Below are 27,931 nucleotides of genomic sequence, written 5' to 3' on the forward strand. Positions count from 1 at the left end.
CCCCGCAAAGCAGCATGAGAAACTGAAGGCTACCCTGAGCATCACCAAAGCAACGCTAAAAGCCAAGCTTAGAACCCAGGTGACACGGCACAAAAGGGAGCACAAGAAGGTCCAGAAACTGAAACAAGTAACTGCGGCCCAAGCAAAGAAGTTCATAGTGCTCCACAATGCAATAAAAATGTGGAGGCAGGCTCAGAGAAAGCAAAGCATGCAGATAAATTCCCTGAGAAGAGATTTGCAAGACGCACTCAAAAAACAGGGATCTCTCACGGATAAGATTACAGTCCTACAAGGACAAGTATTGACCCTGACTAAGCGTCAGTATCCCACAGCCTCAAAAACCAATGAAGACAAGGGTACAGTGAGAGCTGGGAATACCGCTCATCTGAAAGACAAGGTTGCAAAATTTGAACCACATAAACAAGCACTAGCAAAACCTTCAGCCACCCAGCAGGCAACAAAAGAAGGTACACGTGCTGAATTAAAACCAGAAGAATCCTTAGCTGATGAAGCTGAAAAGATGGGACATTCTCTGGAAGTGGGTGTGGAATTGCAACTTAATCTAAAAGGGGCTGAACTAGCAACCCCATTGAGTGGGAAAAGGGCGGTTTTTAAACGCTCTGCAACTGCTGCCATACAGTATGCCTACAATAAGATGAGCACCCGATGTGAGGGAAATCTCATGACTGCGCACGTAGAAAAAAGACTATACTTGGAGAAAGTCCTCCTTGAGCGACTGAGGGGTGCTGATCTCAAACACCTTCAGGAGGAGACACGAATAAACTGGAGAAAGGGCTCCAATCCCAACAGGACTGAGGGTTCTCTTCCTCCATCCACTCTCATTCAAGTCACTGAGATATCTAGAATGAGAGTGGAAGGATGGGCTTTGGCCGTGGCAAGCCCGAGCTTCCCACAAACAGGGGAGGTATGTAACAGGGGAGTAATCCCTGTTCAAGTAATGTGCCTTTAATCTGGCAATGTGGTGGTAAACTGCTGGTAGTCAATTAATAAACACCACCTGCCTGATTGCTTACAAAACCTGTCTGTTGAGACAGGAAGTGACTCCTGAGCTCTGACTGAGAGCTGACCTTTGGAGAGACAGAGGAGTGTTCTTGAGACTCTCATGAGAGTCTGACCAAGAGAACACACATCTCTGGAGCTGGCCGGTCTTGAGCTCTGCCCAGCATAGCTGATTGCAAAACACCAAATAAGACTTCTAAACCTGGATGCTGATATTTTCTGTGCACGCACGGGTGCGGTTCCAGGAGAGCAGAGCAGCTTACTCTACAGCAAGAAATAGATAAGACTTTCATAATTAAGAGACTGCTTATATCTGCTTATTTCATGCTATATGTTTTGGGGCTGCGAGACATGCTTGACTTATGGAGTTGTGAATTAAGTGCATGGTATTTTCACTAGAGATACTCCCAAGTGAATAGAAGCTTTGTTCCCCCCCCCCCTGTGTTTGGATGATTTCTTGATGAAAAGGAAAAGGCACAATAAAGCCTATTATAATTTCACCTTATAAAGTCTCCAATTGTGTACCTCTGTGAACATCCGTCTACATGGACGTTTGTCAAGTCAAGGTAGAGTGAATTGCTATAGTCAAATCTGAGGCCAGGGTATGGGTGACCTTCTACATGTCATCTTTCCTAAGGAGAGATGTGGGGTCATGATATTTGTTAGAGTCAGTGCTTGAATGTCTGTTTTACTTCCATTTTGAGATTACTATCAATGGTGATGCCGAGGCTATTCACTCTCTTGTGAGTGAGGTTTTATCAGGTTTTCAGTTTATAAATTTGGGTCTGGCATTATATGATGAAAATCTCTGTCTTTCCATGTTTAGTTTAAACCAACTTTTATCCATCCATGTTTTTATATTTACAATGTATGCTTTAATAGTAGCTGAGTAATATGGCATATCTAGAGAAATAGTCACATTCAGCTACTGATCAGCTACATGTAAATATACTTTAAACCTACTGTATGATGATGGTACCCATTGACTTCATATACAGTACTGTAGATGTTAAAGAGGAGAAGCGTTACAATGGAGCCTTGAGGAACTCCATATGTAATTAGAGTTGCAGGTGATGAGATCCTATTAATGCAGACTCTTAGGGTTCTTCTGCTTAACAAGGATGCAAGGCAGTCGAGAGCTCGGTCATACTGTATATCCCTACAACATCACGACTAATAGGAGGCTATGGTTAAGTGTGTTGAAATAAACTGAGAGGTCCAACAGGATATGAATTGCTGTAGATCTAATAGCCATGAAAATCAGCAAGCCATACAGTAGATAACACAATATTATGTCCGCATGGCATTTGGTGCAGGAGATATATGTAAATGACTTTGCTTTCATTATGCAGAAATGGTGTAATGATTGAGGCAAAGTTGTTTTTTTAAATGTAACATGCCCCAAGAGCATATATCAAACAGTATTTTTATCTAATCTCCATTTAGGATAATAAACATAATTTTTTCTTGTCTTTAGATTTGGCTTACTGCCTAGAGATCAGCTGCATAAAAAAGGGAATGTTTAGCTTAGCTCCTAATATAACTGCTGTGTTGTTTCTCAGGCAACTGTTAACATAGCCAACCTGGCTAAACGTTTTTCACATTCCTTTTTTTTCGTAACTTATTTTTATTTGAGTTTTTTAGAAAAACATAGGGAAAAGGATACAGAAATGGAGGGAAGGAGGGGGGAAGGTACCACAGTTTTAACACAGGTATAAAAAAAAATATATATATATAATGATGCTAGACAACCATATCTCCACCCATTACACAGAGTAACCAACTCTCTGAGAGAAAATACAGCCCCCCGTCCACAGTAACTTAAAAAAATCACATGTTCCCCCTAGAGTACCAGGGCTCCCAAACTTTTTGAAAATTTCTGGAGTTATGTCTCACATAAGCTGTTAGTCTTTCATAGATTGCACCTCATTTACTTTCAAGATAATCTCTCTCCTGAAGGTGGGACCTTTTCCAGGCCTCTACAATTGCACATCTCGTCGCGGTCAGAATGTGTAATAATAATTTCGATATATTTTGGTTTTATTATCAAGTGCTTACCCAGGACCATTATAAGTGGGTTTAGGGGGATTCTTATATCAATAGTTTCTCGTAACAAATTCTGCACTTTTGCCCAAAATCTCTGTATTTGCACAACTCATTTGGTATTTTCCTTTCTTAGGTATCACTACTAAATTTTCTTTTGACATTTGCATAGGAATCTGGGAACCCGATAAAAAAACTACTGAACATATTTAAAAGATATGGTGCTAAAATTCCCAAATATTTTTATAGTATAGATTTGAAAAGAGGTATCTAAGAGTGGATATGATAACTACATACAAATATATTCGGGGACAGTACAAGGAGCTTTCAAATTAACTTTTTATCCCAAGGGCAGTACAAAGGACTCGGGGGCATCCCTTTAGGTTGGAGGAAAGGAGATTTCACCAGCAACAAAGGAAATGGTTCTTTACAGTAAGGGCAGTTAAAATGTGGAATTCATTACCCATGGAGATTGTGATGGCAGATACAATAAATTTGTTCAAAAAAAGGTTGGACATCTTTTTAGAAAGGAAAGATATACCGGGAAATACCAAATAAGTATACATAGGAAGAAAAATGATCCAGGAATTAATCCGACTGCCAATTCTTGGAGTCAGGAAGGAATTTATTTTTCCCCTTATGAGATATCATTGGCTGATATAACACTGGGGTGTTTTTGTTTGCCTTCCTCTGGATCAATAAGTAAGTACAGCTGAACCCTGTTATAACGCGGGTCCACAACCCCGACGGAGGCACCCGGCAGCACAGAGATATATACACGCTGCAGCCCCGAGACTACTGTTCCTGACTAACAGCATGACCATTGGTGTCCTTGTTCGATGCGCATGTCCTATCTCATTGCTGTGAGATTTTGGTTTTAGCTCGTGATTAATAAACCTATACAATTTTACACTATGGTGCCCCCGCTGTCCCCTTTTGTTTTATATATATATATATATATATATATATATATATATATATATATATATATATGTATATATTTATACACTTAGGGTCTCATTCTAGTAGCTTCGATGACTTTCCTGCTATGTGGCATGTTCCTACCGAACGGTTTATCCTTTGTGTTATGACGGTATGCAGAAAGAATCTGAAGCCATCTCAAACTGTGAGGCAGGAAAATGCCAATACCGCCCGGCCTAGAAGCAATGTGATCTCAATTTTTTTTTCTAAATTCTCCCCCTGCAAGCTTCTCGCAATCTGAGCTGCACAGAGAGAGCCACCACTCCCTGCACAGCTTTCACAGGTGATTGCAGTGGTTTTATTTACATGTGAATAATAGTATGTTGGAGCAGTGGGTATCCGGAGCAGAACCGCATAAATTTCAGGTCCAGAATTTCCTGTTTCCCGAGATATAGGCCCGGTATGGGGTGCCGGTATCTCTTATGAATTTAAATGTCCCTTTCACGTGACACGGGAGATTTAAACATTACATGGGGATACTGACTCCCCAAAACGGGCCTGTAAGTCAGGAAGCAGGTGGTCCCCAGACCTGAAATTAATGTGGTTCAGCTCCGGAGACCCCCTGCTCCCGCACACTAGTATTCATATGTAAATAAAAACAGCTTACGCAATGAAGGGGTTAAACCAGAGTACCCTGTTTATTGGGGGCAGAGGGGGTGGATGAAGGAGGTAGTTGCCCCATGATGGGTGGTTAGACCTGCCGTGAAGGTTGCGGGAGGAGTTAACCCCTTCAATACCATAACATTGGGAATGGAATGCCACTATGGCAGTCAATCGGCAACCTAAAAAGGACCAATCACCAAAAATAAACCAGGCATGCTGTTGTAAAGACACAGTTATTTGTGAAATTCAAACCAAATAATACTGTGGTGGATGGTAAACTTACAGTAGGCTAATTGCCTGAAATATTTATATTAGAAGTAAGGAGTATGTACATTAGTTCCCTGGTGTTAATTAAACCACCACTGAGCTGTAATGTATTAATTCAGATACCTATGTACTCACAAGTACCTGTAAAAAAAGATTTGAAATGGTATAGACGCTCAAAGTGCTGGACCAATTAAATCATTCAAGCACACAAAAATGGAGACACAGGAATTGAGATAGTAATACAACAAATTATTAAAGTAAATGAGTGAGTCTAAGAAATAAAGTCCTTAAGGAGCAAATTTACCATGAAGATATGAGCTAGTGGGCATAAACCCACCCCTCAAAACCTCATTGGGATAGCCCCTGGAACATTGCAATAATAATGAGACAACATACAGCATGCATATATACTCACACTTGTATGTCTCTGTCCTGTATTTCCTTGGTAGGCGTGTTGCCAATAATGTAAAATGAGCAAATAGCAAAAAGTATATGGTACACAGCCAAAGAGAGTAGGTCAAGTTGAAAAATAAAAATTATTGTATTAGGTCTGCATAAAAAAACAAAGGTAATAGTAGGGAGAATATATCAAGACCTTCAAAAAACTCGCTATTCCAGAGCCTCGATTAGATTCTCAAGGCTACTAGAATAACGTTATTTTCTCAAAATAGCGCTATTTTAACTTTTTGAAGCTCCCGCTCAGTGAGTTTGGCAAGGAGCGAGAACTCACTGAAAAATGCAGCTCCCGTACGATTTCGCTAACTCATTGAGGCTTTCTGAATAGCAAATGTGAAAATTTTGCGAGAACGAGTCAAAATCCTCAATGAGTTGGTTACCGAAGCTACTAGAATGAGGCCCGTAGAGTCTGAAGATTACATGAATATAATCTCTGGTTTGACAAATAATATTATTTACTTAATACACTACAATGTTTTCAGTCATATATTTCGTATCTTCTCAACATTACAAGTGCTACAGAATGTTTAAGTACTCACACAGAAAATTCTGAGAGGTACGAGGTACCAACTGGAATATACTGTATCTGAGGAGGATGTCCCTCTTGATAACATATTAATAAGTCAATACTCCTGGAACAATCCCTCCTAGGACCAAAGTGAACGTATTCCAGTGACACTTTAAAGGGGAATCAACTGGGGAAAAAAAGTTTTTAAATTAAATCTGACACCTATAAGTATTTCTTATTTTTTTTTTAATTAGACTTGAGAGGGGTTTGGGTTCCTCTCAATAATCCTTTTTGTATGTGCTGAAATCTGTGCAACCAAATCTGGTCAATACTTCTTTAAGTTTATTTACCTAACCAATGCTAATACCAAAATTATTCTGTATAAATCATTGTTTTTAGATGATCTAAAACTGCATTTCTCTATATTTTTTTCTCTAAAATAGGTTATAGTACTCTTTTGTTTGATTTTAAAGTTTGTACTTTATTTAATCTGCTTTTTCCTTTTCCCCATCTGTGTTTTCTAGGAAATTGGCAAAATCCACTCTGGTGCTAATCTTGGTGTTTGGTGTCCATTACATCGTGTTCGTGTGCTTGCCCCACACATTTAGTGGCTTAGCCTGGGAGATTCGGATGCATTTTGAGCTCTTCATCAACTCATTCCAGGTGCATGAAATAAATCAGACTATAATTGTACTTTGTTTATTTTGATATTTCTTCTTCTGCAGCTGAGTCCTGGAAATAACAATTTTATTTGCTCTCATTTTATATGACAAAACATAGTAGACACTAAGTAAATTCAGATGAAATAAATGTAAATTTTAACATTCACAGTATTAAGATGTGGCATTTAAAAAAAATTGCACGTGACAATTTTAACATAATCCAGATTTGCAGTGATGATGGTTCTTGGTTAAATTAGTCAGATTAAGAGATACAGCTGGAGTAATCCTGCCTCACATATATGGGGATGTCATTTAATAGTAGAGCTTGCTAGGATCTACATTGGTATAATGAAATCCAAAGGAGAAGAGCAAAGAGATCACTTATGCCATACTCTTAAAAAAAAACCTCAAAGAGTCAGGTTAATAGTACAATGGATATAATAATAAAAATAACTTTGAATTGTAACTCAAAGTAAAAAAATAGGGATATATACATAGATCGTAGCAAGAACTAATAAAATAACTTAAACGTGTGAGGGGTTATACTCAGACCTCGAGGAGAATTCTTTTAAGAAATCAGTACACATATTTTGATACAAATGTATTGCATTGGACTAGATATTATGTCCAATGGGAGACTACTATGGGCTTGCTGTTGTAAAAACACAGTTATTTGTGAAATTCAAACCAAATAATACTGTGCTGGATGGTGAACTTAGGCTGTTTATTTAACATGAAATATTTATATTAGAATTAAGGAGTATATAGTAGTCCCCTGGTTTTAATTAAACCATCACTGAGCTGTAAGGTATTAATTTGAATACCTATGAATTCACAAGTACCTGTAAAAAAAGATTTGAAATGGTATAGGGGCTGAAAGTGCTGGATCAATCAAATCATTGAATCACGCATGAATGGAGACACAGGAATTGAAATAGTAATAAAACAAATTATTAACGTAAATGAGTAAGAGTCTCAGAAATAAAGTCCTTAAGACGCAAATTTACCCTGAAGGTATGAGCTGGGGGCATAAACCCACCCATCAAAACCTCATTGGGATAGCCCCTGGAACATTGTAATAATAATGAGACAACATACTGCATGCATATATACATACACTTGTATGTCTCTGTCCTGTGTCTTCTTGGTAGGCATGCTGCGAATAATGGTAAGATGAGCAAAGAGCAAAAAGTGTATGGTACACAGCCAAAGAGAGTGGGTCAAGTTGAAAATTAAAAATTATTTTAGTAGGTCTGCATTAAAAAAAAACAGAGGTAATACTAGGGAGAATATATCAACACCCACTCTCTACAGTAAAAAAAAAAATAGTTAAATCCTTCATGCATGAGCAATTTTTATTTTTCAACTTGACCCACTCTTTTTGGCTGTGCACCATATATTTTTTGCTCTGTGTTAACAAGTGCCACCTGTGTTGTGTTTTTCAGTGTTCGCTGTTTAAGAAAATATATGTTCTATTTGACAATTATAATGAATATCTTTCATTATGAAGTCCCAGGTAATCAGGGAAATGTACAGTAACCACCCATATGGTGATTTTTAATTATTTATATCCAGACAGGATAGTAGTAGCTGTTTTACCTCTAACTAGGTGGTTGCAGAGTGTGGCAGTATCTTTGTGCAGACATGCTAAATGATTCCCTGTGTTAGATTTCCACAGTAGGGGCCTGCATACAGTTCATAGGTAAATTACTATAAATGGTTATCTGATTTAGACAGCTGCCTAATTATGAAGTACTGTACATTGTGCTTTATACAGTAGGTAAATTGCAATATAGCAATGATCCTTTGTAGATTATAAAACGAAATCACCTGTACCGATAAGGAGAGGTGAATCAGCGGGCACTACGATGCAGGAAAAAACTGCTGAGGCTGGACTGTGCTGTAAATTATTTCCTTTATTCAAACATGGATTAAAAGAGGAGGGGAAGCATACCCCTGCACCTCTAACGCGTTTCACCCGGCGATTGGGCTTTTTCAAAGAGTAACATTACCCGTGCGTGAGACACTGAAATACCGGAAGTAAACCGGACGTGACGTCACTCAGCCAATGAATTGCGAGTATACCACAGATGGCATGATGGGAACCTGCATTCATGGCTGATGTGCGCTCGCGCGAGATACAAAGGCATCAGTGTCATGCGCAATAGAACTCTTAAGTTAAAAACAAAGAGTATTAAGTTTGCAATCCATTATAACCATAATTGCAGTTGGTTTTGGTTAATCGTTAAACCTCAAGTCCCAAACATATAGTGACATATCTGTGATAGTATATACATAAAAGTATTCATTGATTAATTTGTTTTTATAACTGCGGATAGCAAACTTATAATTTCAATAATAAATTAAAAACAAGTAAAGTCAAGGGTTAATAATAGATATTTCCAATACATTAATATTCAAGTTCTTAACTTCCATATAGACAGTGCATATTTCAAAAGTTCAATAAAAATCATATTTAAATTCTAATGCAAAATATTAATGACAATAACACCAGTGCAACTTATATTCAATGTTAATACAATTATAGCAATAAATTCCAAACAATTCTTCCATGAAGCTGTAATCTATTTATATTCTGAAAAATGTTTAGATCATAATATACAACAATATGAACAATAAAAACCTCAATTAGTCTCAAGGGAAAGAAATTGGGTGGCTAGGGAGGAAGGGGAATGGGGGGGAAAGGGGGGGAGGGGTGGAGGTGGGGTGGGGAAAGGGAAAGGGGAGGGGAAGGGGAGGGGGGGAGGGGGGGAAGGGGGAGGGGGAAGGGGGGGGAGGAAAGGGAAGGGGGAAGGAAAGGAGGGAGAGGGGGGAGGCGGGGGGGAGTGGGGGAAAAGGGGGAAGAGGGGAAGGAGGGGAAGGAGAAGGGGACACAAATTACAAATATAATCAAAAGTACATTTACAAGATACAAAATACTCAACGTTGCATGATACTAACATGTAGGCTCATAAAGTGATTGGTATAATACAGGTTGAATTATCAAGGTACAAGAAGCATTAAATGTGGTCCATGGTGTCCTATCATAGTGAATAATTTTATCTATCATATGAAAAGAGAGATATGTTGGAACAAGGAGGTACACTAGGATAAAATTCTATTTATATATAAAGGAATGTCATTGGTATACAACCATTCTTTTTATCATATATACATATTTGTGACCCCTAGTGTTCAGGCACATTTAATTGTTATTGAAGATGGTGTGTTGTGGCCAAGTCGCATAGGTGAGCAATATACATAAGAACATATATATACACAAAGGTTCCCAGTGTCAAGAGTATGTGATGTTAAAGATTTTAAAGAAAGTGTTTTATCTCCCAGTCAACATTGATACCTCGGGGTGTCATGGTATCTAATGTGAAGATCCAGAACATTTCCTTTTGATTAAGGATGTTCTGACGATCTCCACGTCGGACTGGGAGTGGAATGTGTTCTATCCCACTAAAAGTAAGAAGATCTAACTTCCCTTTTGGACATTCCAAGAAATGTCTTGCCACCGGGAACCTCTGATCTTTGTTCTTTATACTTCTAATATGTTCCATTATTCGAAGCTTTAATGGACGTATTGTTCGCCCTATGTAACTCATGCCACAACCACATGTCAAGATATATACCACATAGTTAGTATTACATGTGATAAAACTCCTCAATCTGATTTTGTTTTTGTTTACTTTTGAATGTATTACCTTAATAGACTTGGCATAAGTGCAAACTTTACAAAAACCGCATTTGAAGAAGCCTGTTGGAGAAACAAGACCCCTAGTCTTTGTCTGTGGTTTTGTATACATACTAGGTGAAATATAATTTGACAGGGTTTTGGCTTTTTTAAATACAAATTTTGGTAATTCCTCAATATATGGCTTAAGTTTGTTGTCTAATGTCAAGATGTTCCAGTGTCTAGCTACAATAGAGCGGATGGAGTTAGCTTGTCGACTGTGTTGAGTAATAAAGTACAATGGTGTTGAAGCTTTTTTACAATCTATTTTTTTCTTTTTTCTCAATAAGTTAGTACGTGGAGTATGAAAAGCATACTCGAAAGCCTTCTGTAAGTCCATTTTGCAGTATCCCCTGTTGCAAAATCTCATGGCAAGTTCTTTTGATTGTTTTACAAATTGATCTGTAGTTGAACAAATGCGTTTCAATCTTAAAAATTGTGCTTTTGGTATGCCTTTGATTAAGGGGCGTGGATGGCCACTATCTGCTTTAAGAAATGTGTTCCTTGAGTTTAACTTCCGGAAAACATCAGATTGGATAGATTGACATGAATCAATGAATAACAATAGGTCTAAATATTCAATTTTCTGGTGATGATAGGAAAAAGTGAAATGCAAATTATAATCATTTTTGTTTAACTGGTCCACAAATTCCATCAGGGACCTTGTATCACCTTCCCAAATTAAAAACAGATCATCAATGAATCTCCGATAGAATGTGATATTTTTTCGAAAAGGATTAGTGTGGCTAAAGATGTGCATGTGCTCCCAATATCCCATAAACAAATTTCCATATGAAGGTGCAAATGAAGTGCCCATTGCTGTGCCTCGTGTCTGTAAATAATAAATGGTGTCGAATAAAAAATAATTGTGAGTGAGTAAATATAAGATAGATTCTAGAATAAATGTGGTTTGTGCTGGTGATAAAGATGAGTGATTGAGAAAGTGTTGTACTGCTGCAATACCTTGTGAGTGATCAATAATTGTGTAAAGTGATGTGACATCTAAGGTAACTCATAAATAATTAGGGGACCAAGTGAAAGTTGAAAGTGAAATGAGTAAGTCAGTGGAATCTTGAAGGTATGACAGAAGTTTGTGGACCAGTGGCTGTAGAAAAATGTCAATGTATCTGGATAATCCATCTCCCAAAGATCCGATACTCGATATTATTGGTCGTCCGGGAGGGTCGACCAGATATTTATGGATCTTTGGGAGATGGTGAAAGATGGGGATCACTGGGTTCTGGACAGACAGAAAGCTTCTCTCCTTCTCGCTCAGTACCTGTAGGATGACACCAAAGTCAAGAATATTATTTAACTGTGCTAAAAAAACATCAGTAGGATCAGATTTTAGGGTTTTGTATGAACTTATATTCTGTAGTTGTCGTAACGCTTCCATCTTGTATTTAACATTACTCTGGATTACAATTGCACCCCCCTTGTCGGCATTCTTTATGACCAAGTTTTTGTTGTTCATCAAACTTTGAATACTAAGTCGATCATGTTTGGACATATTGTTGCCGAGATTGGGGGTGAAATTGTAACCTTTTTCCAACAATAGTAAATCTCTTTCAACCAATTTTTTGAAATTTGTAGTTTATATCTTAAATCTTAAGTAGATCTTTTGTAGTTTAAATAGTTGCTGCTTGTTTCATAATATTTATGGCCTCAGTGTGACATTACCATTGAAACAAAAATAGCAATACATGTTTTTTTCACATCCAAGAATGCACTTATGCTAATAAGTAGTATTTAAGTCAACAGGGCAGTGACATGTTCTGTGGCTCCTGTAATGTTAGCAAAGGCCCATATAACTGCAAGTTTGCAGGTTTCCTAGCAATGGAACGGAATCCCACTGAACCGCCCAGTGCTACATTCAGATCAGTAGTATATCGCTCCCCACTTCCTTTCACCATGTCGGCGACACACATACTGTGATGTCACATGCACCCAATTTGTGTTTCGAAACTTGACTTCATCAAGGGTGGAGTAGTCTGTCCTTCTTTGGGGAGTTTTTATAGCATTCTGTTGTCATGGTGCTTTACAATGCTTTTGTTTGTTTTTAACGCATATGCACTTGATAAAAGGCTGACATTCAGTGCTATGGTCTGATAAAAGAACAGAAACTCCATTATGTAATTTAATGAAATAAGTTTTGATATTTGTTATAAATTCTATTGCTGTTTGTATAGGTCTTTAATTTCTAGATTCTCATATATTTGATAGATTCTCATGAGGAAAATGCCTTTTCTTAGGAGATAAAGGTAAGTGGATACGGAAAGTACCTATATTTTTCAAGACTATATTTCTCTTAAGAAATTATGGTCTATAGATTAATTGACTGATATAAAGTGCGAAACAAATTAATCCCTCATTCAATCCATTGGGTGTTATAGTATAAAAACTGTAGATCCATTTTGATACTTGCTGTACTAATTTATGATTCCAGTTGCCTACAATGTATCCTGTGCAATATTCTCAATGTCTTGGAAGCTCAATTATTCCAAATTGCCTTGATGTCTTTCTCTCACATGGTTAGAGATTGTGGTATCCTGAGAATTTTGAATCGAGCCCACATGCTGAAGAATACGTCTGCGAAATGGTCTACGGGTTGTGCCCCCATATTTAAATCTGCATATTCAGGTCATTTAAGCTGCAGTTCAAGCAATATTCTGCATGTGTGTTTTTTTTTAATAAATCAGATCTAGAGTAAGAAAAAATACTTTTAGCATTTTCTGTTTAAACAAAAAAAACTTTGAAAGACCTATTTTCTTGTATTCTATTTTAACAAGCATGCTTGTTCCTATAGAAACCATTTACATTCCCCATATTTAAAGATGTCGCCATACTTTTCCGATCAATAGATGGAGAACAAATTTACCGGTGGCTATGCAGTTCTTTAGGTAAGTAGAGATTGCCCACATGAAACTATTGAAGTAAAAAAAAGAACTAAAAAAAAAAAACGGGAGCTTGAACTGCAGCTTTAAATAGATAACTTGTGTTGTTTTAAAGTTGCTGTTCATTTTTTGTATTTGACATTTTTTTGCTTGCCTTGTTAAACTTTAACTTCATTTCATATAATGGCAAACTTTGCAGGTTCCACATGTATATGTCCCAAGAGTTTGCACTACCTGAGAAACACGCTGTGTGAATACTACCAGGCTGTGAGTCCCATTCAAATGCAGGGACCCCCTATAAGGGATCTGTCCGAATACCTAAGATGGCTGCCAACAGGAAGTGACCTCTCACCCTCACTGAAGCTACCGTGGCCACCTTGCTTCCTGGCAATTCCTGCTCCTCACTTTCTGACAGGAAGTCAACCTCTCTATGGCCCTCATTGCCAGAAGCTGCTTCTATCCTTTAAATAGCAGGCAGTTGCTCCCTGTCAGTGCTCATGCAAAGTACTTGTTACCTTGTCCTGTCTGAGCTCTTCCTTGCCTTTGTTTTGCCTTCTGCCTGTCATGCGAGACACAAAACAGAGTTTCCTTAATTCACATTTGGGCTGCCAGAAGGAGAGCAGAAAAGCCTGCACACAGACACTGTCTTGAGCACAAAGGCTGTGCTAAGATTAAGACACCCAGACACCTATATTTCCTGGACACAGAGGACACAGGAACCTTCCAGAGACTGACATGGAGGGCCACCTGCTTAAGGTACTTCCTGAGATTTGGGATGATAGACGAGTAATGGGAACATCCCTCCAGTCCTGCAGATAGGGTCTGGGGAAGTACGTTAGCCCTTACAAAGGGATAGTGGTTTGTTATTTTGTTGTTTTTGTATGTTTTGCCTGGATAAAGGAACAGGCTCAATAAAGCCAAGATATAATTTCACCCAAATCGGTCTCCATTATATGTACCTCTGCCCACAACTCTTACTGGCCATCTGTGACGGTGCTTGTCTCAAATCAGGAGGCGGACCCGCAGGGCTGAGGTAGGAATGTAAATAAACTGACCAGAGCCCTGGGACAGAGTCCTGTAAGAGTATTCGTAGTCAGTATGGGGTCAGGGCTTGCGGCAATGGTGCCGAGTCCAGGGGACAGGCAAAGGTTCAGGGCAGGCGGAACGCAGCGAGGTTGGGGTCACAGTCCGGGGTCAGCAACAAGGAATCCAAACAGGTAACAGAATGGGCGACAACAAAGACCAACAGGAGCTGCACCAACACAGAGCTTTGATTGGCGACTCCCTATGGTAATTGCAGCCTTATAACACAGGCTGCCAGTATTGTATGTCTTTATTTATATAGCGCCAAAAGTGTACTCGGCGCTTCACAAAGAATACAGTACAAGAATTATAATTATACTATAAGTGCAACAAAATCAGACAATAGGAAAGGAAATCCCTGCCCCGAAGAACTTACAATCTAAGAGGTTTAATGGGAAACTTAGAGACAGCAGGGGAGGGAATATGTGCTGTAGATGGCAGTGCTTGGTCACAATGGGTGGTAGGAGTGACTGAGTGTGGGACAATAGCCATGAGGGCAGGCTATTGGGATGCTTGATTTGTGGGGTAAAATTTAAGGAAGGTCAGTGTTAAATGAAAAGGTTAACACCATTTACAGGGGAAGAGATGGCAGGGAGGCATGAGTGAGATCAGGTGTGTATGTCTGGCTTCAGGCTTAGGGAAGATCCCCAGCAGCAGGAAGGAGTAGATAGAGGGTGTGAATAGAGGATTTGTGTGGGTTTTTTTATTGACGGGTAAAGAAGTTATTGGGAGAGAAGTGTATAAATAATGGCGCAGTACCCAAAATGGCCACAGAAAGCAGAAAGGGCAGGAGAGACAGAAAACCTGGACCGAAGTGAAAACTCGGCACTGATCGAGTAGAATCCTTAAACAATAACAGTGCCTATACTGTAGACTACAGTATGCAGAGTGTTTGTGAGATGCTTGTGAATTTTCTGCAAACGCTGACTCAAAACCACCAGTTGCATCTGTATTTTCATTTTTTTGACAGCTGTGTATACTGTATAGAACCAGCATGTCTTTAATGTTCTTAGACTTCCTGCTGACAATGTTGGAGTTGTAATTAATATCTCTCTTAAGTCACTATCCTCCAAATGGATATGCATATGTTTTTGGTAAATTGAGGTTTTCTGATGCCACTGAGAATTACAAGTTTCTAGGAATCTTGTGATCTTATTTCCTTCTTTGCTGTCTTTTTTCTTATGGAGGAGATTATTTATTTCCTTACTAAGTGCATTCTGATATGCTTTTTTGATGTTATGGCTGTATCATCTCTGAAGGAATTTGTCTCTCATAATATAAGCTTGTCTTTTGATCTTGCATAGATCTGAACAGTTCTTTGAATGCATAAGAACTGTCACTTAGGGATATCTCTGATAAGTGCCTGAGGGTGGTGGCTATCTGTGAAAGGTTGAGTCCCAGCCTTTTTATTTAAAGAAGCAGCAGCATCAGACCCTGGGAAGAATGAAAGAGGATTTTGCTGTTCTCTGAACCTTCTTCTTATTAGGTATTCCACATCCAGGTGTACAACAACCAGTTCCCCCAGCGTGATGTCTCCAGCCACAGAGTAGCCAGCAATATCTGCATTAGAAAGTTTGCATCCTTTCACTGAAGTTATAATAATAATAGCATGTTCTTGTATAGCGCTGCTAATTGTACGCAGCGCTTTACAGAGACATTTTGCAGACACGGGTCCCTGTCCTGTAGAGCTTACAATCTATGTTTTTGGTGCCTGAGGCGCAGGGAGATAGTGACTTGCCCAAGTTCCAGAGACACCCTCATATCACATAGCAGCAACAAGGAGTGCAGAAAGAGAACCCAGGGAAAGAAACCCCCTCCCTTTTATTACTGGTTAATTAGGACAAAACCAAATAAAGTAAATCACAAAGGGGAGTTGTCTCCCAAAACTTACACAATTAGCAAACATAATATACTTCACACAACGTTCTATAGCAAGCCCCAAAAAACAGTGCCTTTCACAAACATCCCATGCATGTCTTTACTCTGCAAAATAAAGGACATTCAGTATCACTTACTTTAATTCCCTCCCCCCCCAAATATAACATGGTATAATCTACCCTGACTGGTATGCAGGAAGGAAACGCCCTTTTCCTTTTTAACAGAGACCGCCCCATGGCTGTGTAACATCAAACTGTGTTTAACATTAACTATACCTGCATTTTACTGACTGATCTCAGAACACCACATTAAAGGTTAGTAAAGTTTCAGGTAAAGGAAACAAAAAAGATCGCTGGGCCCAGCAAAGAGCAAAACAGAAAGAAAGGTTGTTCACTTGATGCCAAAAAGCAAACATGCATTTAACTTACACAATAGTACAAGCAGTCCTGTCACATATCCCCCACTTTAAAATGAAAACAGTAAGGATTTTTCTCCAACATACTTTTGTAAGAGACAGGGGTGCTGCAATTTTTTCTCTCCTATACTGAGAAATAGGGAACCTCTGTCCTCCCACTCTAGAGGTTCCATGTCCAGGCCCTATATGAGACAAAACCACATTTACTGTAGTCAAATACACTAAAGTTCCTGAACATCAATCTTGCTATTTCTCAGCACCTTCCTTCCTATTTATTTCATCCCCATATTGGGATAAATGATCTGCATTATGATGCTGACTTCCAGGTCGGTATGATACCATAAATTTAAATGGTTGCAGGGCTAGATACCATTGGGTAACCCAGGCATTTTTACATTGCTATATTCACAGAACTATTGTCTGATAAACATCTGCCAGGTTTGCAAGCTTGTCTGTGTTAGGTATTGTGAAAGGTTGCTGCTGCATATCATCCATCCGTCTCTCCTGTTGCTCTACTTGTTTGGCCCATCGCCGCTCCTGTTCCTCACGGCGGGTCTCTAGTTCCCTCTGCCGTCTCTCTTCCATCTCCTGTCGCCGCTGCTCTTGTTCTGCCTGTTGGACCACCAGCCACTTCAGAAGGTCCTCCTTTCCTTCCGCTCCAGTCTTAACTGCTTCCACTGTATGGGTCTTGGGCTTGGCTCCAACGTCCCCAGTGTCCTCAGTGGCCTCCAATCCCTCAAATTTTCATTAGCCAGATCCTGCATCCAGATAATCCTTTCCCTCATCTGGGTAATATATCCTACTACATTATCCCTCAAAGGATCCCGCTGCACCCAGGAATCTTTGATTAATGCTAGCAGACCCCGGGGTTGTGTTCCATAATGAATCCACCAACATTGGTAATCATAGTACTTGGCCCATTCTTCCCTTGTCGGCAATATCTGGCTATGTGTCCTGGTTTCTTACAGAGATGGCATATTCGTGTATCCTGTATATGTGAGCTCCAACCTGCCCCCTGTCTAAATGAAGATTCCCATAATGGTGAATGTGATGACGGGGGAGGAGGTCTTACCACTGGTCTTCTCTCACGTTCCTGATGAGCTGCCAAATAGTCCTCAGCCAGGTCTATAGCTTTATCCCCAGTTTTGGGTCGACGTATCTGTTTAAAGATAGCTATTAGTGGCGGCCCTCTTGGTATGCACAGTAGTGCACAAATGACATACTGTAGGTCCCCTTTCATAATTCTTAGATCCAGAAATACAATCTCCTGCAAGTTCAATTCAGAAATGAGTCTTAAATTGTGGGTGTTAGCATTTAGAATTTGTATAAATTCATGAAAGAGTTCTTTACTTTCTTTCCATTGGTTAAGAATATCATAGATGTAGTGTATCCAGTGCTCTATACAGTCAATGTCTTTACTGTACAGTATGAAAGGCTTCATGGAATATGTTACATCATTCCCACCACCCCAAGTATAAGTTTTCATAGGTTGGTGCACAGGTTGTGCCCACAGCAGTAATTTGTGTTTGGCGGTAGATCTTGTTGTTAAAGAGAGAAATTATGAGTAAGTACAAATGATAGTAATTCCAACACAAAATTGTTATATCTGTAGAACTGGGCACTCTTGGATGAGAGGAAAAAAGACACTGCATCTTAACCAATTTTGTGCTGTATCCTCGCATATATAAGATTCTAGACTGGCTAGCTAAGTTGTTTTTTAAGTAGGTAGTAACACTATTTACTCTTTTAAATACATTTTATGCATCTTCAACATATGATGGAAGTGATATTACAAATTCATGCAGGACGGAATCTAGATATACATTTGCCCCTTCAGTTAAATTACCTATGACCTGATACAATTTGGTGCTTGAGAGGTACTGATGCAGCCACAAGTATCCGAACACTTGCCGGGGAAACTCTGGGGCAATACCCCAGTAATGCTGCAACATTTCTGTGACATTTCTGCAAACAGACTAATGGCCCATCGGATTAACACAACGGGGGTCCCTGACAGTCCCATTCAAACTGAATGAGACTGCCAGGGACCCCTGCTGTGTTAATCCGATGGGCCATTAGTCTGTTTGCAGAAATGTCATAGAAATGTTGCAGCATTACTCAGAGATTGCCCCAGATTTTAAAGGCAAGTGTTTGGATACTCGTTGCTGCATCTGTACCAATGCGTTTTTATGGACCTTTGGGAGGCTGTAGAAAGTGGCTATTGTAGGGGATCGATTAAATATTAATTACAATTCTTCTTTAGTGATCAGTTGTTCAGACTGTCCTATTTTGTGAATTTCTTTTAGACGTTTTTGCTACAAAATAGTAGGATATTTCTTTAGTACTTGATAGCACATGACTTCACTTTACAATCTTACATTTTCCTGAACATACTTTTCTGTTTTTATAAAACAATGTTCCCTCCCTTATCTGAGGGATTTATTGTAATGTCTTTCATTTCCTTTAGTTCTTTGAGGGCTTTCCTCTCATGGCTGTTTAGATTCCCATTTCTACCATAGTAGTTTAATATTCTCCAATTCCCTTGTGACTAATTTGACAAAAACATCTACATTGGTGCTTGTTTCTATACCCAGTCTGAAATTACCTTTGGATTTTAAGCTTGTTGCTTTCCTCAAGGAGACTAATCAGAAAGTCCAAATTCATAATGTCCTGATTGTCTAAATTGTGAGTGTAGTAAATTGTTCCTAAAATGACTGTTGTATTCTCATGTAGTGTTTATGTAGTTAAGTTCTAACTTCCTATCAAATAAATGTGTGTCTTTTATACTCTCAAATGGATCTGCAGTAAGTTAGAGGTGGCAGAGAGAGAAAGGCTCTTCTTAAGAACTTTTTTGGGATGTTCGTTTAGTGCAGTATCTGTTAAGTTGATAATAAATATATCATTCTACAGTAGCTGTTAGTGATTATTTATTTTGTGCTCCTCCCTTGCTCCTGTGATAGTAACTCAATTTGTTGCAGTCTTTTAAACTCATTTCCCCTTACACTTTCTTCTCTGCCGTGACCGAAGTCTGGGGGCAGTCGGGGTTGTCATACCCCTAACAAAACCAAGCATTGCCAATTACCTTGAAAACAGTTTGCTATAAAAACGACTCAAAGAAGGACTGGCGGCTCCACCCCCAATGAAGCTGACTGGTGAAATACATGTTGGATGAGTGTGATGTCACGATACTGTATGCGTGACGTCGACATGGTGAAGGGAAAGAGGAGAGATACTGTATACTGTACCACTACCTTCCTGCCATATGGGCGGTTTTGTGGGATACCATTCCAGTTCTAGGGAACCTGCAAATTGCCGTTATATGGGCTTTTGCCAACATGGGTTTCTGCACTTATTAGCTGACTCAGCTGTGATTATTATAACTTACAGGAGCCTTAGAACTTGTGGGTACCCTAGTGAATTAGCTACTACTTAATAGCTTTAGAGCATTTTTGGATGTAAAAGAAACAATTATTAAATAATTATTAAGAAAGAAGCAGCAACTATGTAAAGTACAAAGTATCTAATGGATCATTGCTGTATTGCCATTTACTAATCAAGCACAATGTACTTTATGACTGGACAGATGCATAAATCAGATACCTATTTATAGTATATATATACATGTAGAGGTATCAGTACCGTGTTAGCCGAGCTTCAATAATCAAAAAATAAATAGATGATACCGTTCTGTGGCTAACGAAATGCTTTTATTTGTGCGAGCTTTCGAGATACACTGATCTCTTCTTCCGGCTTGTAACATCGCCGGAAGAAGAGATCAGTGTATCTCGAAAGCTCGCACAAATAAAAGCATTTCGTTAGCCACAGAACGGTATCATCTATTTATTTTTTGATTAGTATATATATATATATATATATGGAGAAGAGACACACAGCACAGAACTACACAAATGTTAAGTGGGGGGGAAATTAGTACACACCACCAATATGCCAATACAGTATTATATGAGGTACATACCCTGGAATACAACTATCCCTATGAACTGCAGCCAGTTAGGTCTGCGGCTCCACAACGCCGCGTAGAGAATGTGTAGAAGAGTGACCTAGGCGCAAAACAACAGGGAAAGAAGAAACACAAAAGAAGGATCATAGGGCAGTATGTCAATTATTACACAGACTATATGATGGTAAGAGATGCGCTTACTCAGGTAGGTATATTTAAAGCCTGTAATCCTCTAAGGGACTCGCGAACACAGCTCCCAGCAGCTCTTCCTCTTAGCCTCTGGATATCTAGGATTTCTTTCACAGGAACACAGCAGCTGATTGCAGTCGTCACAGGGGGTCTCTGGAAGCAGCCCGTCTCTATAGGTGGACCTCACAAGAGGGGGGTAGATGAAGGGGGGAGGGGGGAGGGACGGTGGGGAGGTAATAGAAGGGGGGACAGTATATGTGTAAAACCTTTTTATTCCAATAAAATGCTGTAAAAACAAGTAATCAACTCACATTTGGTGAGTAGGTAACAGGCAGTAGAGAGTGATTTTCGAGTCTCTCACACTCGTGTGGTCAGACGCCGATTACCAGTCCTTCGCTTCCTCGCTATCACTTCCGCATCACGTGACGCGGCGCGGTATGACGTGGCTCGGCACTCGCGAGAGTTCGTCTCCTTCAGTGCAGGGAATCACCGCCACAGCTCCTAGAGAATCCCTCTCTGCTCAGCTGTTCGGCGTATCTCCTCTACTGCTGTAGAAAGTGCTGGCCCTACGCGTTTCTCCACTCAGGGCTTCGTCAGGGGCTGCCCCTGACGAAGCCCTGAGTGGAGAAACGCGTAGGGCCAGCACTTTCTACAGCAGTAGAGGAGATACGCCGAACAGCTGAGCAGAGAGGGATTCTCTAGGAGCTGCGGCGGTGATTCCCTGCACTGAAGGAGACGAACTCTCGCGAGTGCCGAGCCACGTCATACCGCGCCGCGTCACGTGATGCGGAAGTGATAGCGAGGAAGCGAAGGACTGGTAATCGGCGTCTGACCACACGAGTGTGAGAGACTCGAAAATCACTCTCTACTGCCTGTTACCTACTCACCAAATGTGAGTTGATTACTTGTTTTTACAGCATTTTATTGGAATAAAAAGGTTTTACACATATACTGTCCCCCCTTCTATTACCTCCCCACCGTCCCTCCCCCCTCCCCCCTTCATCTACCCCCCTCTTGTGAGGTCCACCTATAGAGACGGGCTGCTTCCAGAGACCCCCTGTGACGACTGCAATCAGCTGCTGTGTTCCTGTGAAAGAAATCCTAGATATCCAGAGGCTAAGAGGAAGAGCTGCTGGGAGCTGTGTTCGTGAGTCCCTTAGAGGATTACAGGCTTTAAATATACCTACCTGAGTAAGCGCATCTCTTACCATCATATAGTCTGTGTAATAATTGACATACTGCCCTATGATCCTTCTTTTGTGTTTCTTCTTTCCCTGTTGTTTTGCGCCTAGGTCACTCTTCTACACACATATATATATATATATATATATATATATATATATACCATAATACTGAGTTAAGTTATGGTGAGTTAAAAAAGTGACAAAAACCCTCCACAGGAAAGCAAATATGCAAATATAACTGTATGCTCATCTGCATGTCTTAGGCAGGTCTGCAACCCCGCCTTTCCCCATTATCACCCAGCATACAGCACTTCCACTGCAGCAAGGGATTCTGGAAAATGACATGCAAATGAGCACACAGTGTCACTTTTTGCACACTGCACACATATATGCATATTTGCACACATATATATATTGTGACAGAAACCAGGGGATGGTAATAAATTCCGTATATAGGGCTCCCAGGATACTAGACAGTTTCTATCCTGTTTGGCCTGGGAGTGCAGCCTTATAATACATACACTCCATCCCACAGTTTGGCAAGCGCTGGAACTGAGGGATGAGAGATCCAGACCAGAGTTTGTCTGCTGCCTGATTTCTGTCACCTGTCATGCTAATTAGGAATCAGGTATGAAAGACTGATTTCCTGTTTGCTCTGGTCTCCCCACAAGAGCCAGGAGGCTGGAAGGCTGCTGAACTACAGAGGGGAGAAGCCTCTTCCCCAAACAGGTTCAATCTTTCTGTTCATTTGTGTAAGACTGCAAAAGTACCGTGTTTTGATGTTGGAAGTGGAAAAGCCACGTCCAACCCTGAGTCAGGGATATCTAAGTTAAGTTATCGCTCAGGTGAGCAGCTTTTGTTTTGATCTGTTTTCTGTTGTATGCACTGTGGCAGTCTCAGTGCCTGGGACTGAATAAACCAGGCATAGCCTGTTTAAAGGAACAGTACGTGACGCCTCATCATTTAACCTACCCTAAAAGACCGTGTTCTAAACAGTCCCGGACAAACGACGGAGTCCCGGAGTAAGCCGTTTGTCACATATGGTGGAGAATGCGGGCAGAGCACTAGGGGGTCTGCGGGTTGAAGAACTTTGAAGGAAAAAGGAAAAAAAAAAAAAGTTTTTTTCATCCTCTGCAAACAAGATGGAAGACGTGGTGGGTGCGCTGGTACGCAATGTCGCTGCCCAGAAAGACGCGAATGAAACCCAGCAACAGCTGTTAATAGCCCAGCAAGAAACTAATGCAAACCAGCAGCAGACGAATGCAGCCCAGCAACAGCTGCTAATAGCCCAGCAAGAGATTAATGCAAACCAGCAACAGGCGAATGCAAACCAGCAACAGGCGAATGCAAACCAGCAACAGACGAATGAAGCCCTGCAAAACGCGATTGCAAACCAGCAAGAGACAAACCGCTTGCTGAGAGAGGAGCAACAGCGGTTCGCTCAGGGCTTACAGCAGGAACTCGAGATCCTGAGGGGGACTATCAGTAACCTTCCACTGGCAGCGGCAGCCCCAGTTCCGAAAATGACCAGGGCAAGCCACTACCTTCAGAAGATGGGACCCTCGGATGATGTGGAAGCCTATCTTCTCACGTTTGAACGCACGGCACAGAGAGAGGGATGGCCAGAAGCTGAGTGGGCTGGTCTAATCGCACCCTTCCTAAGCGGCGAACCCCAGAAGGCTTACTTTGATCTAGAGCCAGCCGAAGCTAACGTCTATGCAAAATTGAAGTTCGAGATCCTCGCCCGCCTCGGCGTAACCACGGCTGTTCGCGCCCAAAGGTTTCACGCATGGTCCTTCACGATGGATAAAGCCACCCGAAGCCAGATGTATGACCTCATCCACCTCGCCCGGAAGTGGCTACAACCCGAGATCAACTCAGCCAGCCACATCGTGGAACGGTTGGTCATGGACCAGTTCTTGAGGAAACTTCCCTCTGCCTTACGCCGTTGGGTCAGTCGGAGTGACCCCCACAATGCGGATGAGCTTGTGGCCCTCGTAGAAAGGTACAATGCAGAGCACCCAAAACCCACAGTCGTGGAGCAACCCCACTACCCGAGGTTCCAGGACTCTTCCAGAGACGGTAAAAGGGTACCGTGGTTAAGGGGCGCTGAAGAGCGGCGACCACCTTCACGCAGCACCAGCAACAGTGGTTCGCACACTAAGGGCAATAGCCAACATGGGGAGCCGGGAAAAGGCTCTAAGTGGGACACAGACTATGTACCTAAATGTGTAAATTGTCATGAGAGGGGCCACACAGCAAAAATCTGCCCACTAAATGATGAGCCCATGCAATGCAACAGCGTGGAACCTTATTCGCTGTTGTCCCAATGTATGGGCCCTAGCCCAGAGGACCCCTTGAATAACCATCTGTGGGCATTTGTAAAGGTTAATGGTAAGAGGGTTCGGGCACTTCTTGACTCTGGGAGCATGGTCACACTAGTGTCCGAATACCTCTTGCCCATTAAGAAGAAACAGGGAAACAGTTCACAAAGAGTGGCAATTTGTTGTATACATGGGGATAATCATGAATATTCCACTGTTGATGTTTTTTTTGAAACAGAGTTTGGTTCTTTAGATTTCAAGGTGGGTATTGTACCCAAACTGGCACATGATGTGTTAATAGGGACCGACTTTCCCCATTTTCTAAAAACGTGGTCCCCCGCTCAGAATAGCGCCCAGAGTTCAATAGCGGACCATAACGAAGTATTAGAAGAAACAAATCCTTTCCCTTTTTCAGAAATGGAGGTTGACGAGGGCCCAAATAAGAAGGGGGAAAAGGAGGAGTGCTGTAAAATTCCCTTCCCCATCACTACTTTGGTAGGGAATACCCCAAATCAAGATGTTGAGCAGACACTTACCACCCCAGAACCGGATAAGACCCTCGCTGACCTAGAGGTCAGTCCTGGGAGTTTTAAGAAGGCCCAGTGGGAAGACCCCACATTAGCGGTAGCAAGGGGAAATATACGGGACCAGACTAGTACTCCTGGCCAACCAGATAGGTCACTTGCTTACCCCTACTTCGAGGTAGAGAACGACCTAGTATATCGGGTTGATAAAAGGAAATCAGTTACAACTAAACAATTGTTGGTACCACGGACATTCCGTAACGTAGTATTACACCTCGCACATAGTCATCCATTGGGGGGACACCTAGGGGTGGAAAAGACAAAAGAAAAGGTTCTCCGAAGCTTCTATTGGCCTGGGGTTCTGGCAGAAATTACGAATTATTGTTCCTCATGCCCAGAATGTCAGATCACCGCCCCGTTCAAGGCGTACCGCAGCCCATTGGTACCCCTTCCCATAATAGAGGTACCATTTGACCGGATTGCTATGGATCTAGTAGGACCCCTAATAAAGTCTGCTAGGGGACATCAGCATATATTGGTAATATTAGATTATGCCACCCGATATCCGGAGGCAGTTCCCCTACGTAGCACCTCAGCTAAAAACATAGCAAAAGAGTTAGTAGTTCTGTTTTCCCGGGTCGGGATTCCTAAAGAGATTCTATCTGACCAGGGAACACCATTTATGTCCCAAGTAACAAAAGAGCTATGTAAACTCCTAAAAATCAAGCATCTCAGAACCTCAGTCTATCATCCACAAACAGATGGTTTAGTGGAAAGGTTCAATAAAACCTTAAAGAGCATGTTACGGCGGGCGGTTGATAAAGATGGGAAAAACTGGGATTGTTTGTTACCGTACCTGTTATTTGCCATTAGGGAAGTTCCCCAATCATCCACAGGCTTCTCCCCGTTTGAACTATTGTATGGCCGACACCCAAGGGGCTTACTGGATATAGCCAAAGAGACTTGGGAACACGAGGTTACCCCTTACAGAAGTGTAATAGAGCATGTTGCCCAGATGCAGGACCGCATTGCTGCAGTCCTACCCATAGTGAGGGAACACATGGAGAAAGCTCAAGAAGCACAGAGGAATACGTATAATAAGGGTGCTAGGGTCAGAATTTTTTTTCCAGGTGATAGGGTACTAGTTCTGGTTCCCACCGTGGAGAGTAAATTCCTTGCTAAATGGCATGGGCCATATGAGGTCTTGGAAAGAGTGGGAGAAGTAAATTATAAGGTAAGACAGCCAGGTAGGAGGAAACCTGAGCAAATTTACCATATAAACCTACTCAAGCCCTGGAAAGATAGAGAAGTCTTGTTAACCCTAGTACCCCCAGGTCCGTCAGAGAATCAAGAAACTGACCCAGAGGTTAGCATAGCTGAAACCCTGTCTGTTCATCAGAAACGAGAGGTTCAGAATTTAGTGAGAAGAAACAAAGAAATCTTCTCTATACGGCCAGGTAGAACTAGCGTAATTGAACATGACCTAGTCTCTGAACCAGGGGTCCGAGTTAACCTTAAACCGTACCGAATCCCAGAGGCCAAAAGAAAGGCTATAAGTTTAGAGGTTAAAAAAATGCTAAAACTAGGTGTAATTGAGGAATCCCAAAGTGGGTGGAACAGCCCTATAGTCTTAGTCCCAAAGCCAGATGGTACAACAAGGTTTTGTAATGACTACCGGAAACTAAACGCGGTGTCAAAATTTGATACTTATCCTATGCCCAGGGTAGATGAACTTGTAGAGAGACTGGGCAAAGCCCGATATCTCACAACCCTAGACCTAACAAAAGGGTACTGGCAGGTTCCCCTCACAGAAAGGGCAAAAGAAAAGACAGCCTTCTCAACCCCAGACGGCCTCTTTCAGTATAAGGTGTTGCCTTTTGGCTTACATGGAGCTCCCGCCACATTCCAAAGAATGATGGATAAAATTTTAAAACCACATGCTCGGTATGCTGCCGCCTACCTGGATGATGTGGTAATCCATAGTGAAGATTGGCAATCCCACCTTCCAAAGGTCCAAGCTGTGCTTGACGCAGTCCGGTCTGCTGGACTAACTGCTAACCCCGCTAAATGCACTATTGGTCTGGAGGAGGCCAAGTATCTGGGATATTCTATTGGCAGAGGTTTACTCAAACCCCAAACACTCAAAGTGGAGGCGATACAAAATTGGCCAAGACCAGTTACAAAAAAACAAGTAAGGACTTTTTTGGGGTTAATTGGGTACTATAGAAGGTTTATTCCCAATTTTGCAACTAAGGCAACCCCACTAACTGACCTCACAAAAGCAAGAGGACCGCTAATGGTAAAGTGGTCCCCCGAAACCGAACAGGCCTTTAGAAGCCTGAAAGAAGCTCTTTGTGCCCAACCAGTGTTGGTCACACCTGACTTCTCCAAAGAGTTCGTAGTCCAAACCGACGCATCTGAGGTTGGGCTGGGGGCGGTACTCTCCCAGGAGTCTCAAGGTGAGGAGCACCCCATCCTTTATTTAAGTAGGAAACTAAATCCCCAGGAGAAAAATTACTCCATAGTAGAGAAAGAGTGTCTCGCAATAAAGTGGGCTGTAGAGACGCTCAAATACTACCTGTTGGGGAGAAAATTCCGGTTGGTCACAGATCATGCACCCCTTACCTGGATGTGTCAAAACAGGGAAAAGAATGCTAGAGTGACCAGGTGGTTCCTAAGCCTACAACCCTTTAAATTTTCTGTGGAACACAGGTCAGGGCACAAACATGGCAATGCTGACGGGTTGTCAAGGATGCACTCCCTAATATCCATGGTCGCTCATCCCTCGAGGTCTGAGCTGGGGGGGAGGATATGTGACAGAAACCAGGGGATGGTAATAAATTCCGTATATAGGGCTCCCAGGATACTAGACAGTTTCTATCCTGTTTGGCCTGGGAGTGCAGCCTTATAATACATACACTCCATCCCACAGTTTGGCAAGCGCTGGAACTGAGGGATGAGAGATCCAGACCAGAGTTTGTCTGCTGCCTGATTTCTGTCACCTGTCATGCTAATTAGGAATCAGGTATGAAAGACTGATTTCCTGTTTGCTCTGGTCTCCCCACAAGAGCCAGGAGGCTGGAAGGCTGCTGAACTACAGAGGGGAGAAGCCTCTTCCCCAAACAGGTTCAATCTTTCTGTTCATTTGTGTAAGACTGCAAAAGTACCGTGTTTTGATGTTGGAAGTGGAAAAGCCACGT

General features: G+C 41.4%; 1 protein-coding gene across 1 annotated transcript in view; it reads left to right on the forward strand.

Annotated features, from left to right (window-relative positions):
- PTH2R (parathyroid hormone 2 receptor) overlaps positions 1-27,931 on the forward strand; it is a 272,319-nt gene that overhangs the window by 232,213 nt on the left and 12,175 nt on the right. Inside the window, exon 11 of the mRNA XM_075608453.1 lies at positions 6,403-6,541. Coding sequence (XP_075464568.1) covers positions 6,403-6,541 — 139 coding nt within the window. The remainder of the gene's footprint in view (positions 1-6,402; positions 6,542-27,931) is intronic.

This window comes from Ascaphus truei, chromosome 7, assembly GCF_040206685.1.
Source record: "Ascaphus truei isolate aAscTru1 chromosome 7, aAscTru1.hap1, whole genome shotgun sequence".
Classification (NCBI taxonomy): Eukaryota; Metazoa; Chordata; class Amphibia; order Anura; family Ascaphidae; genus Ascaphus; species Ascaphus truei.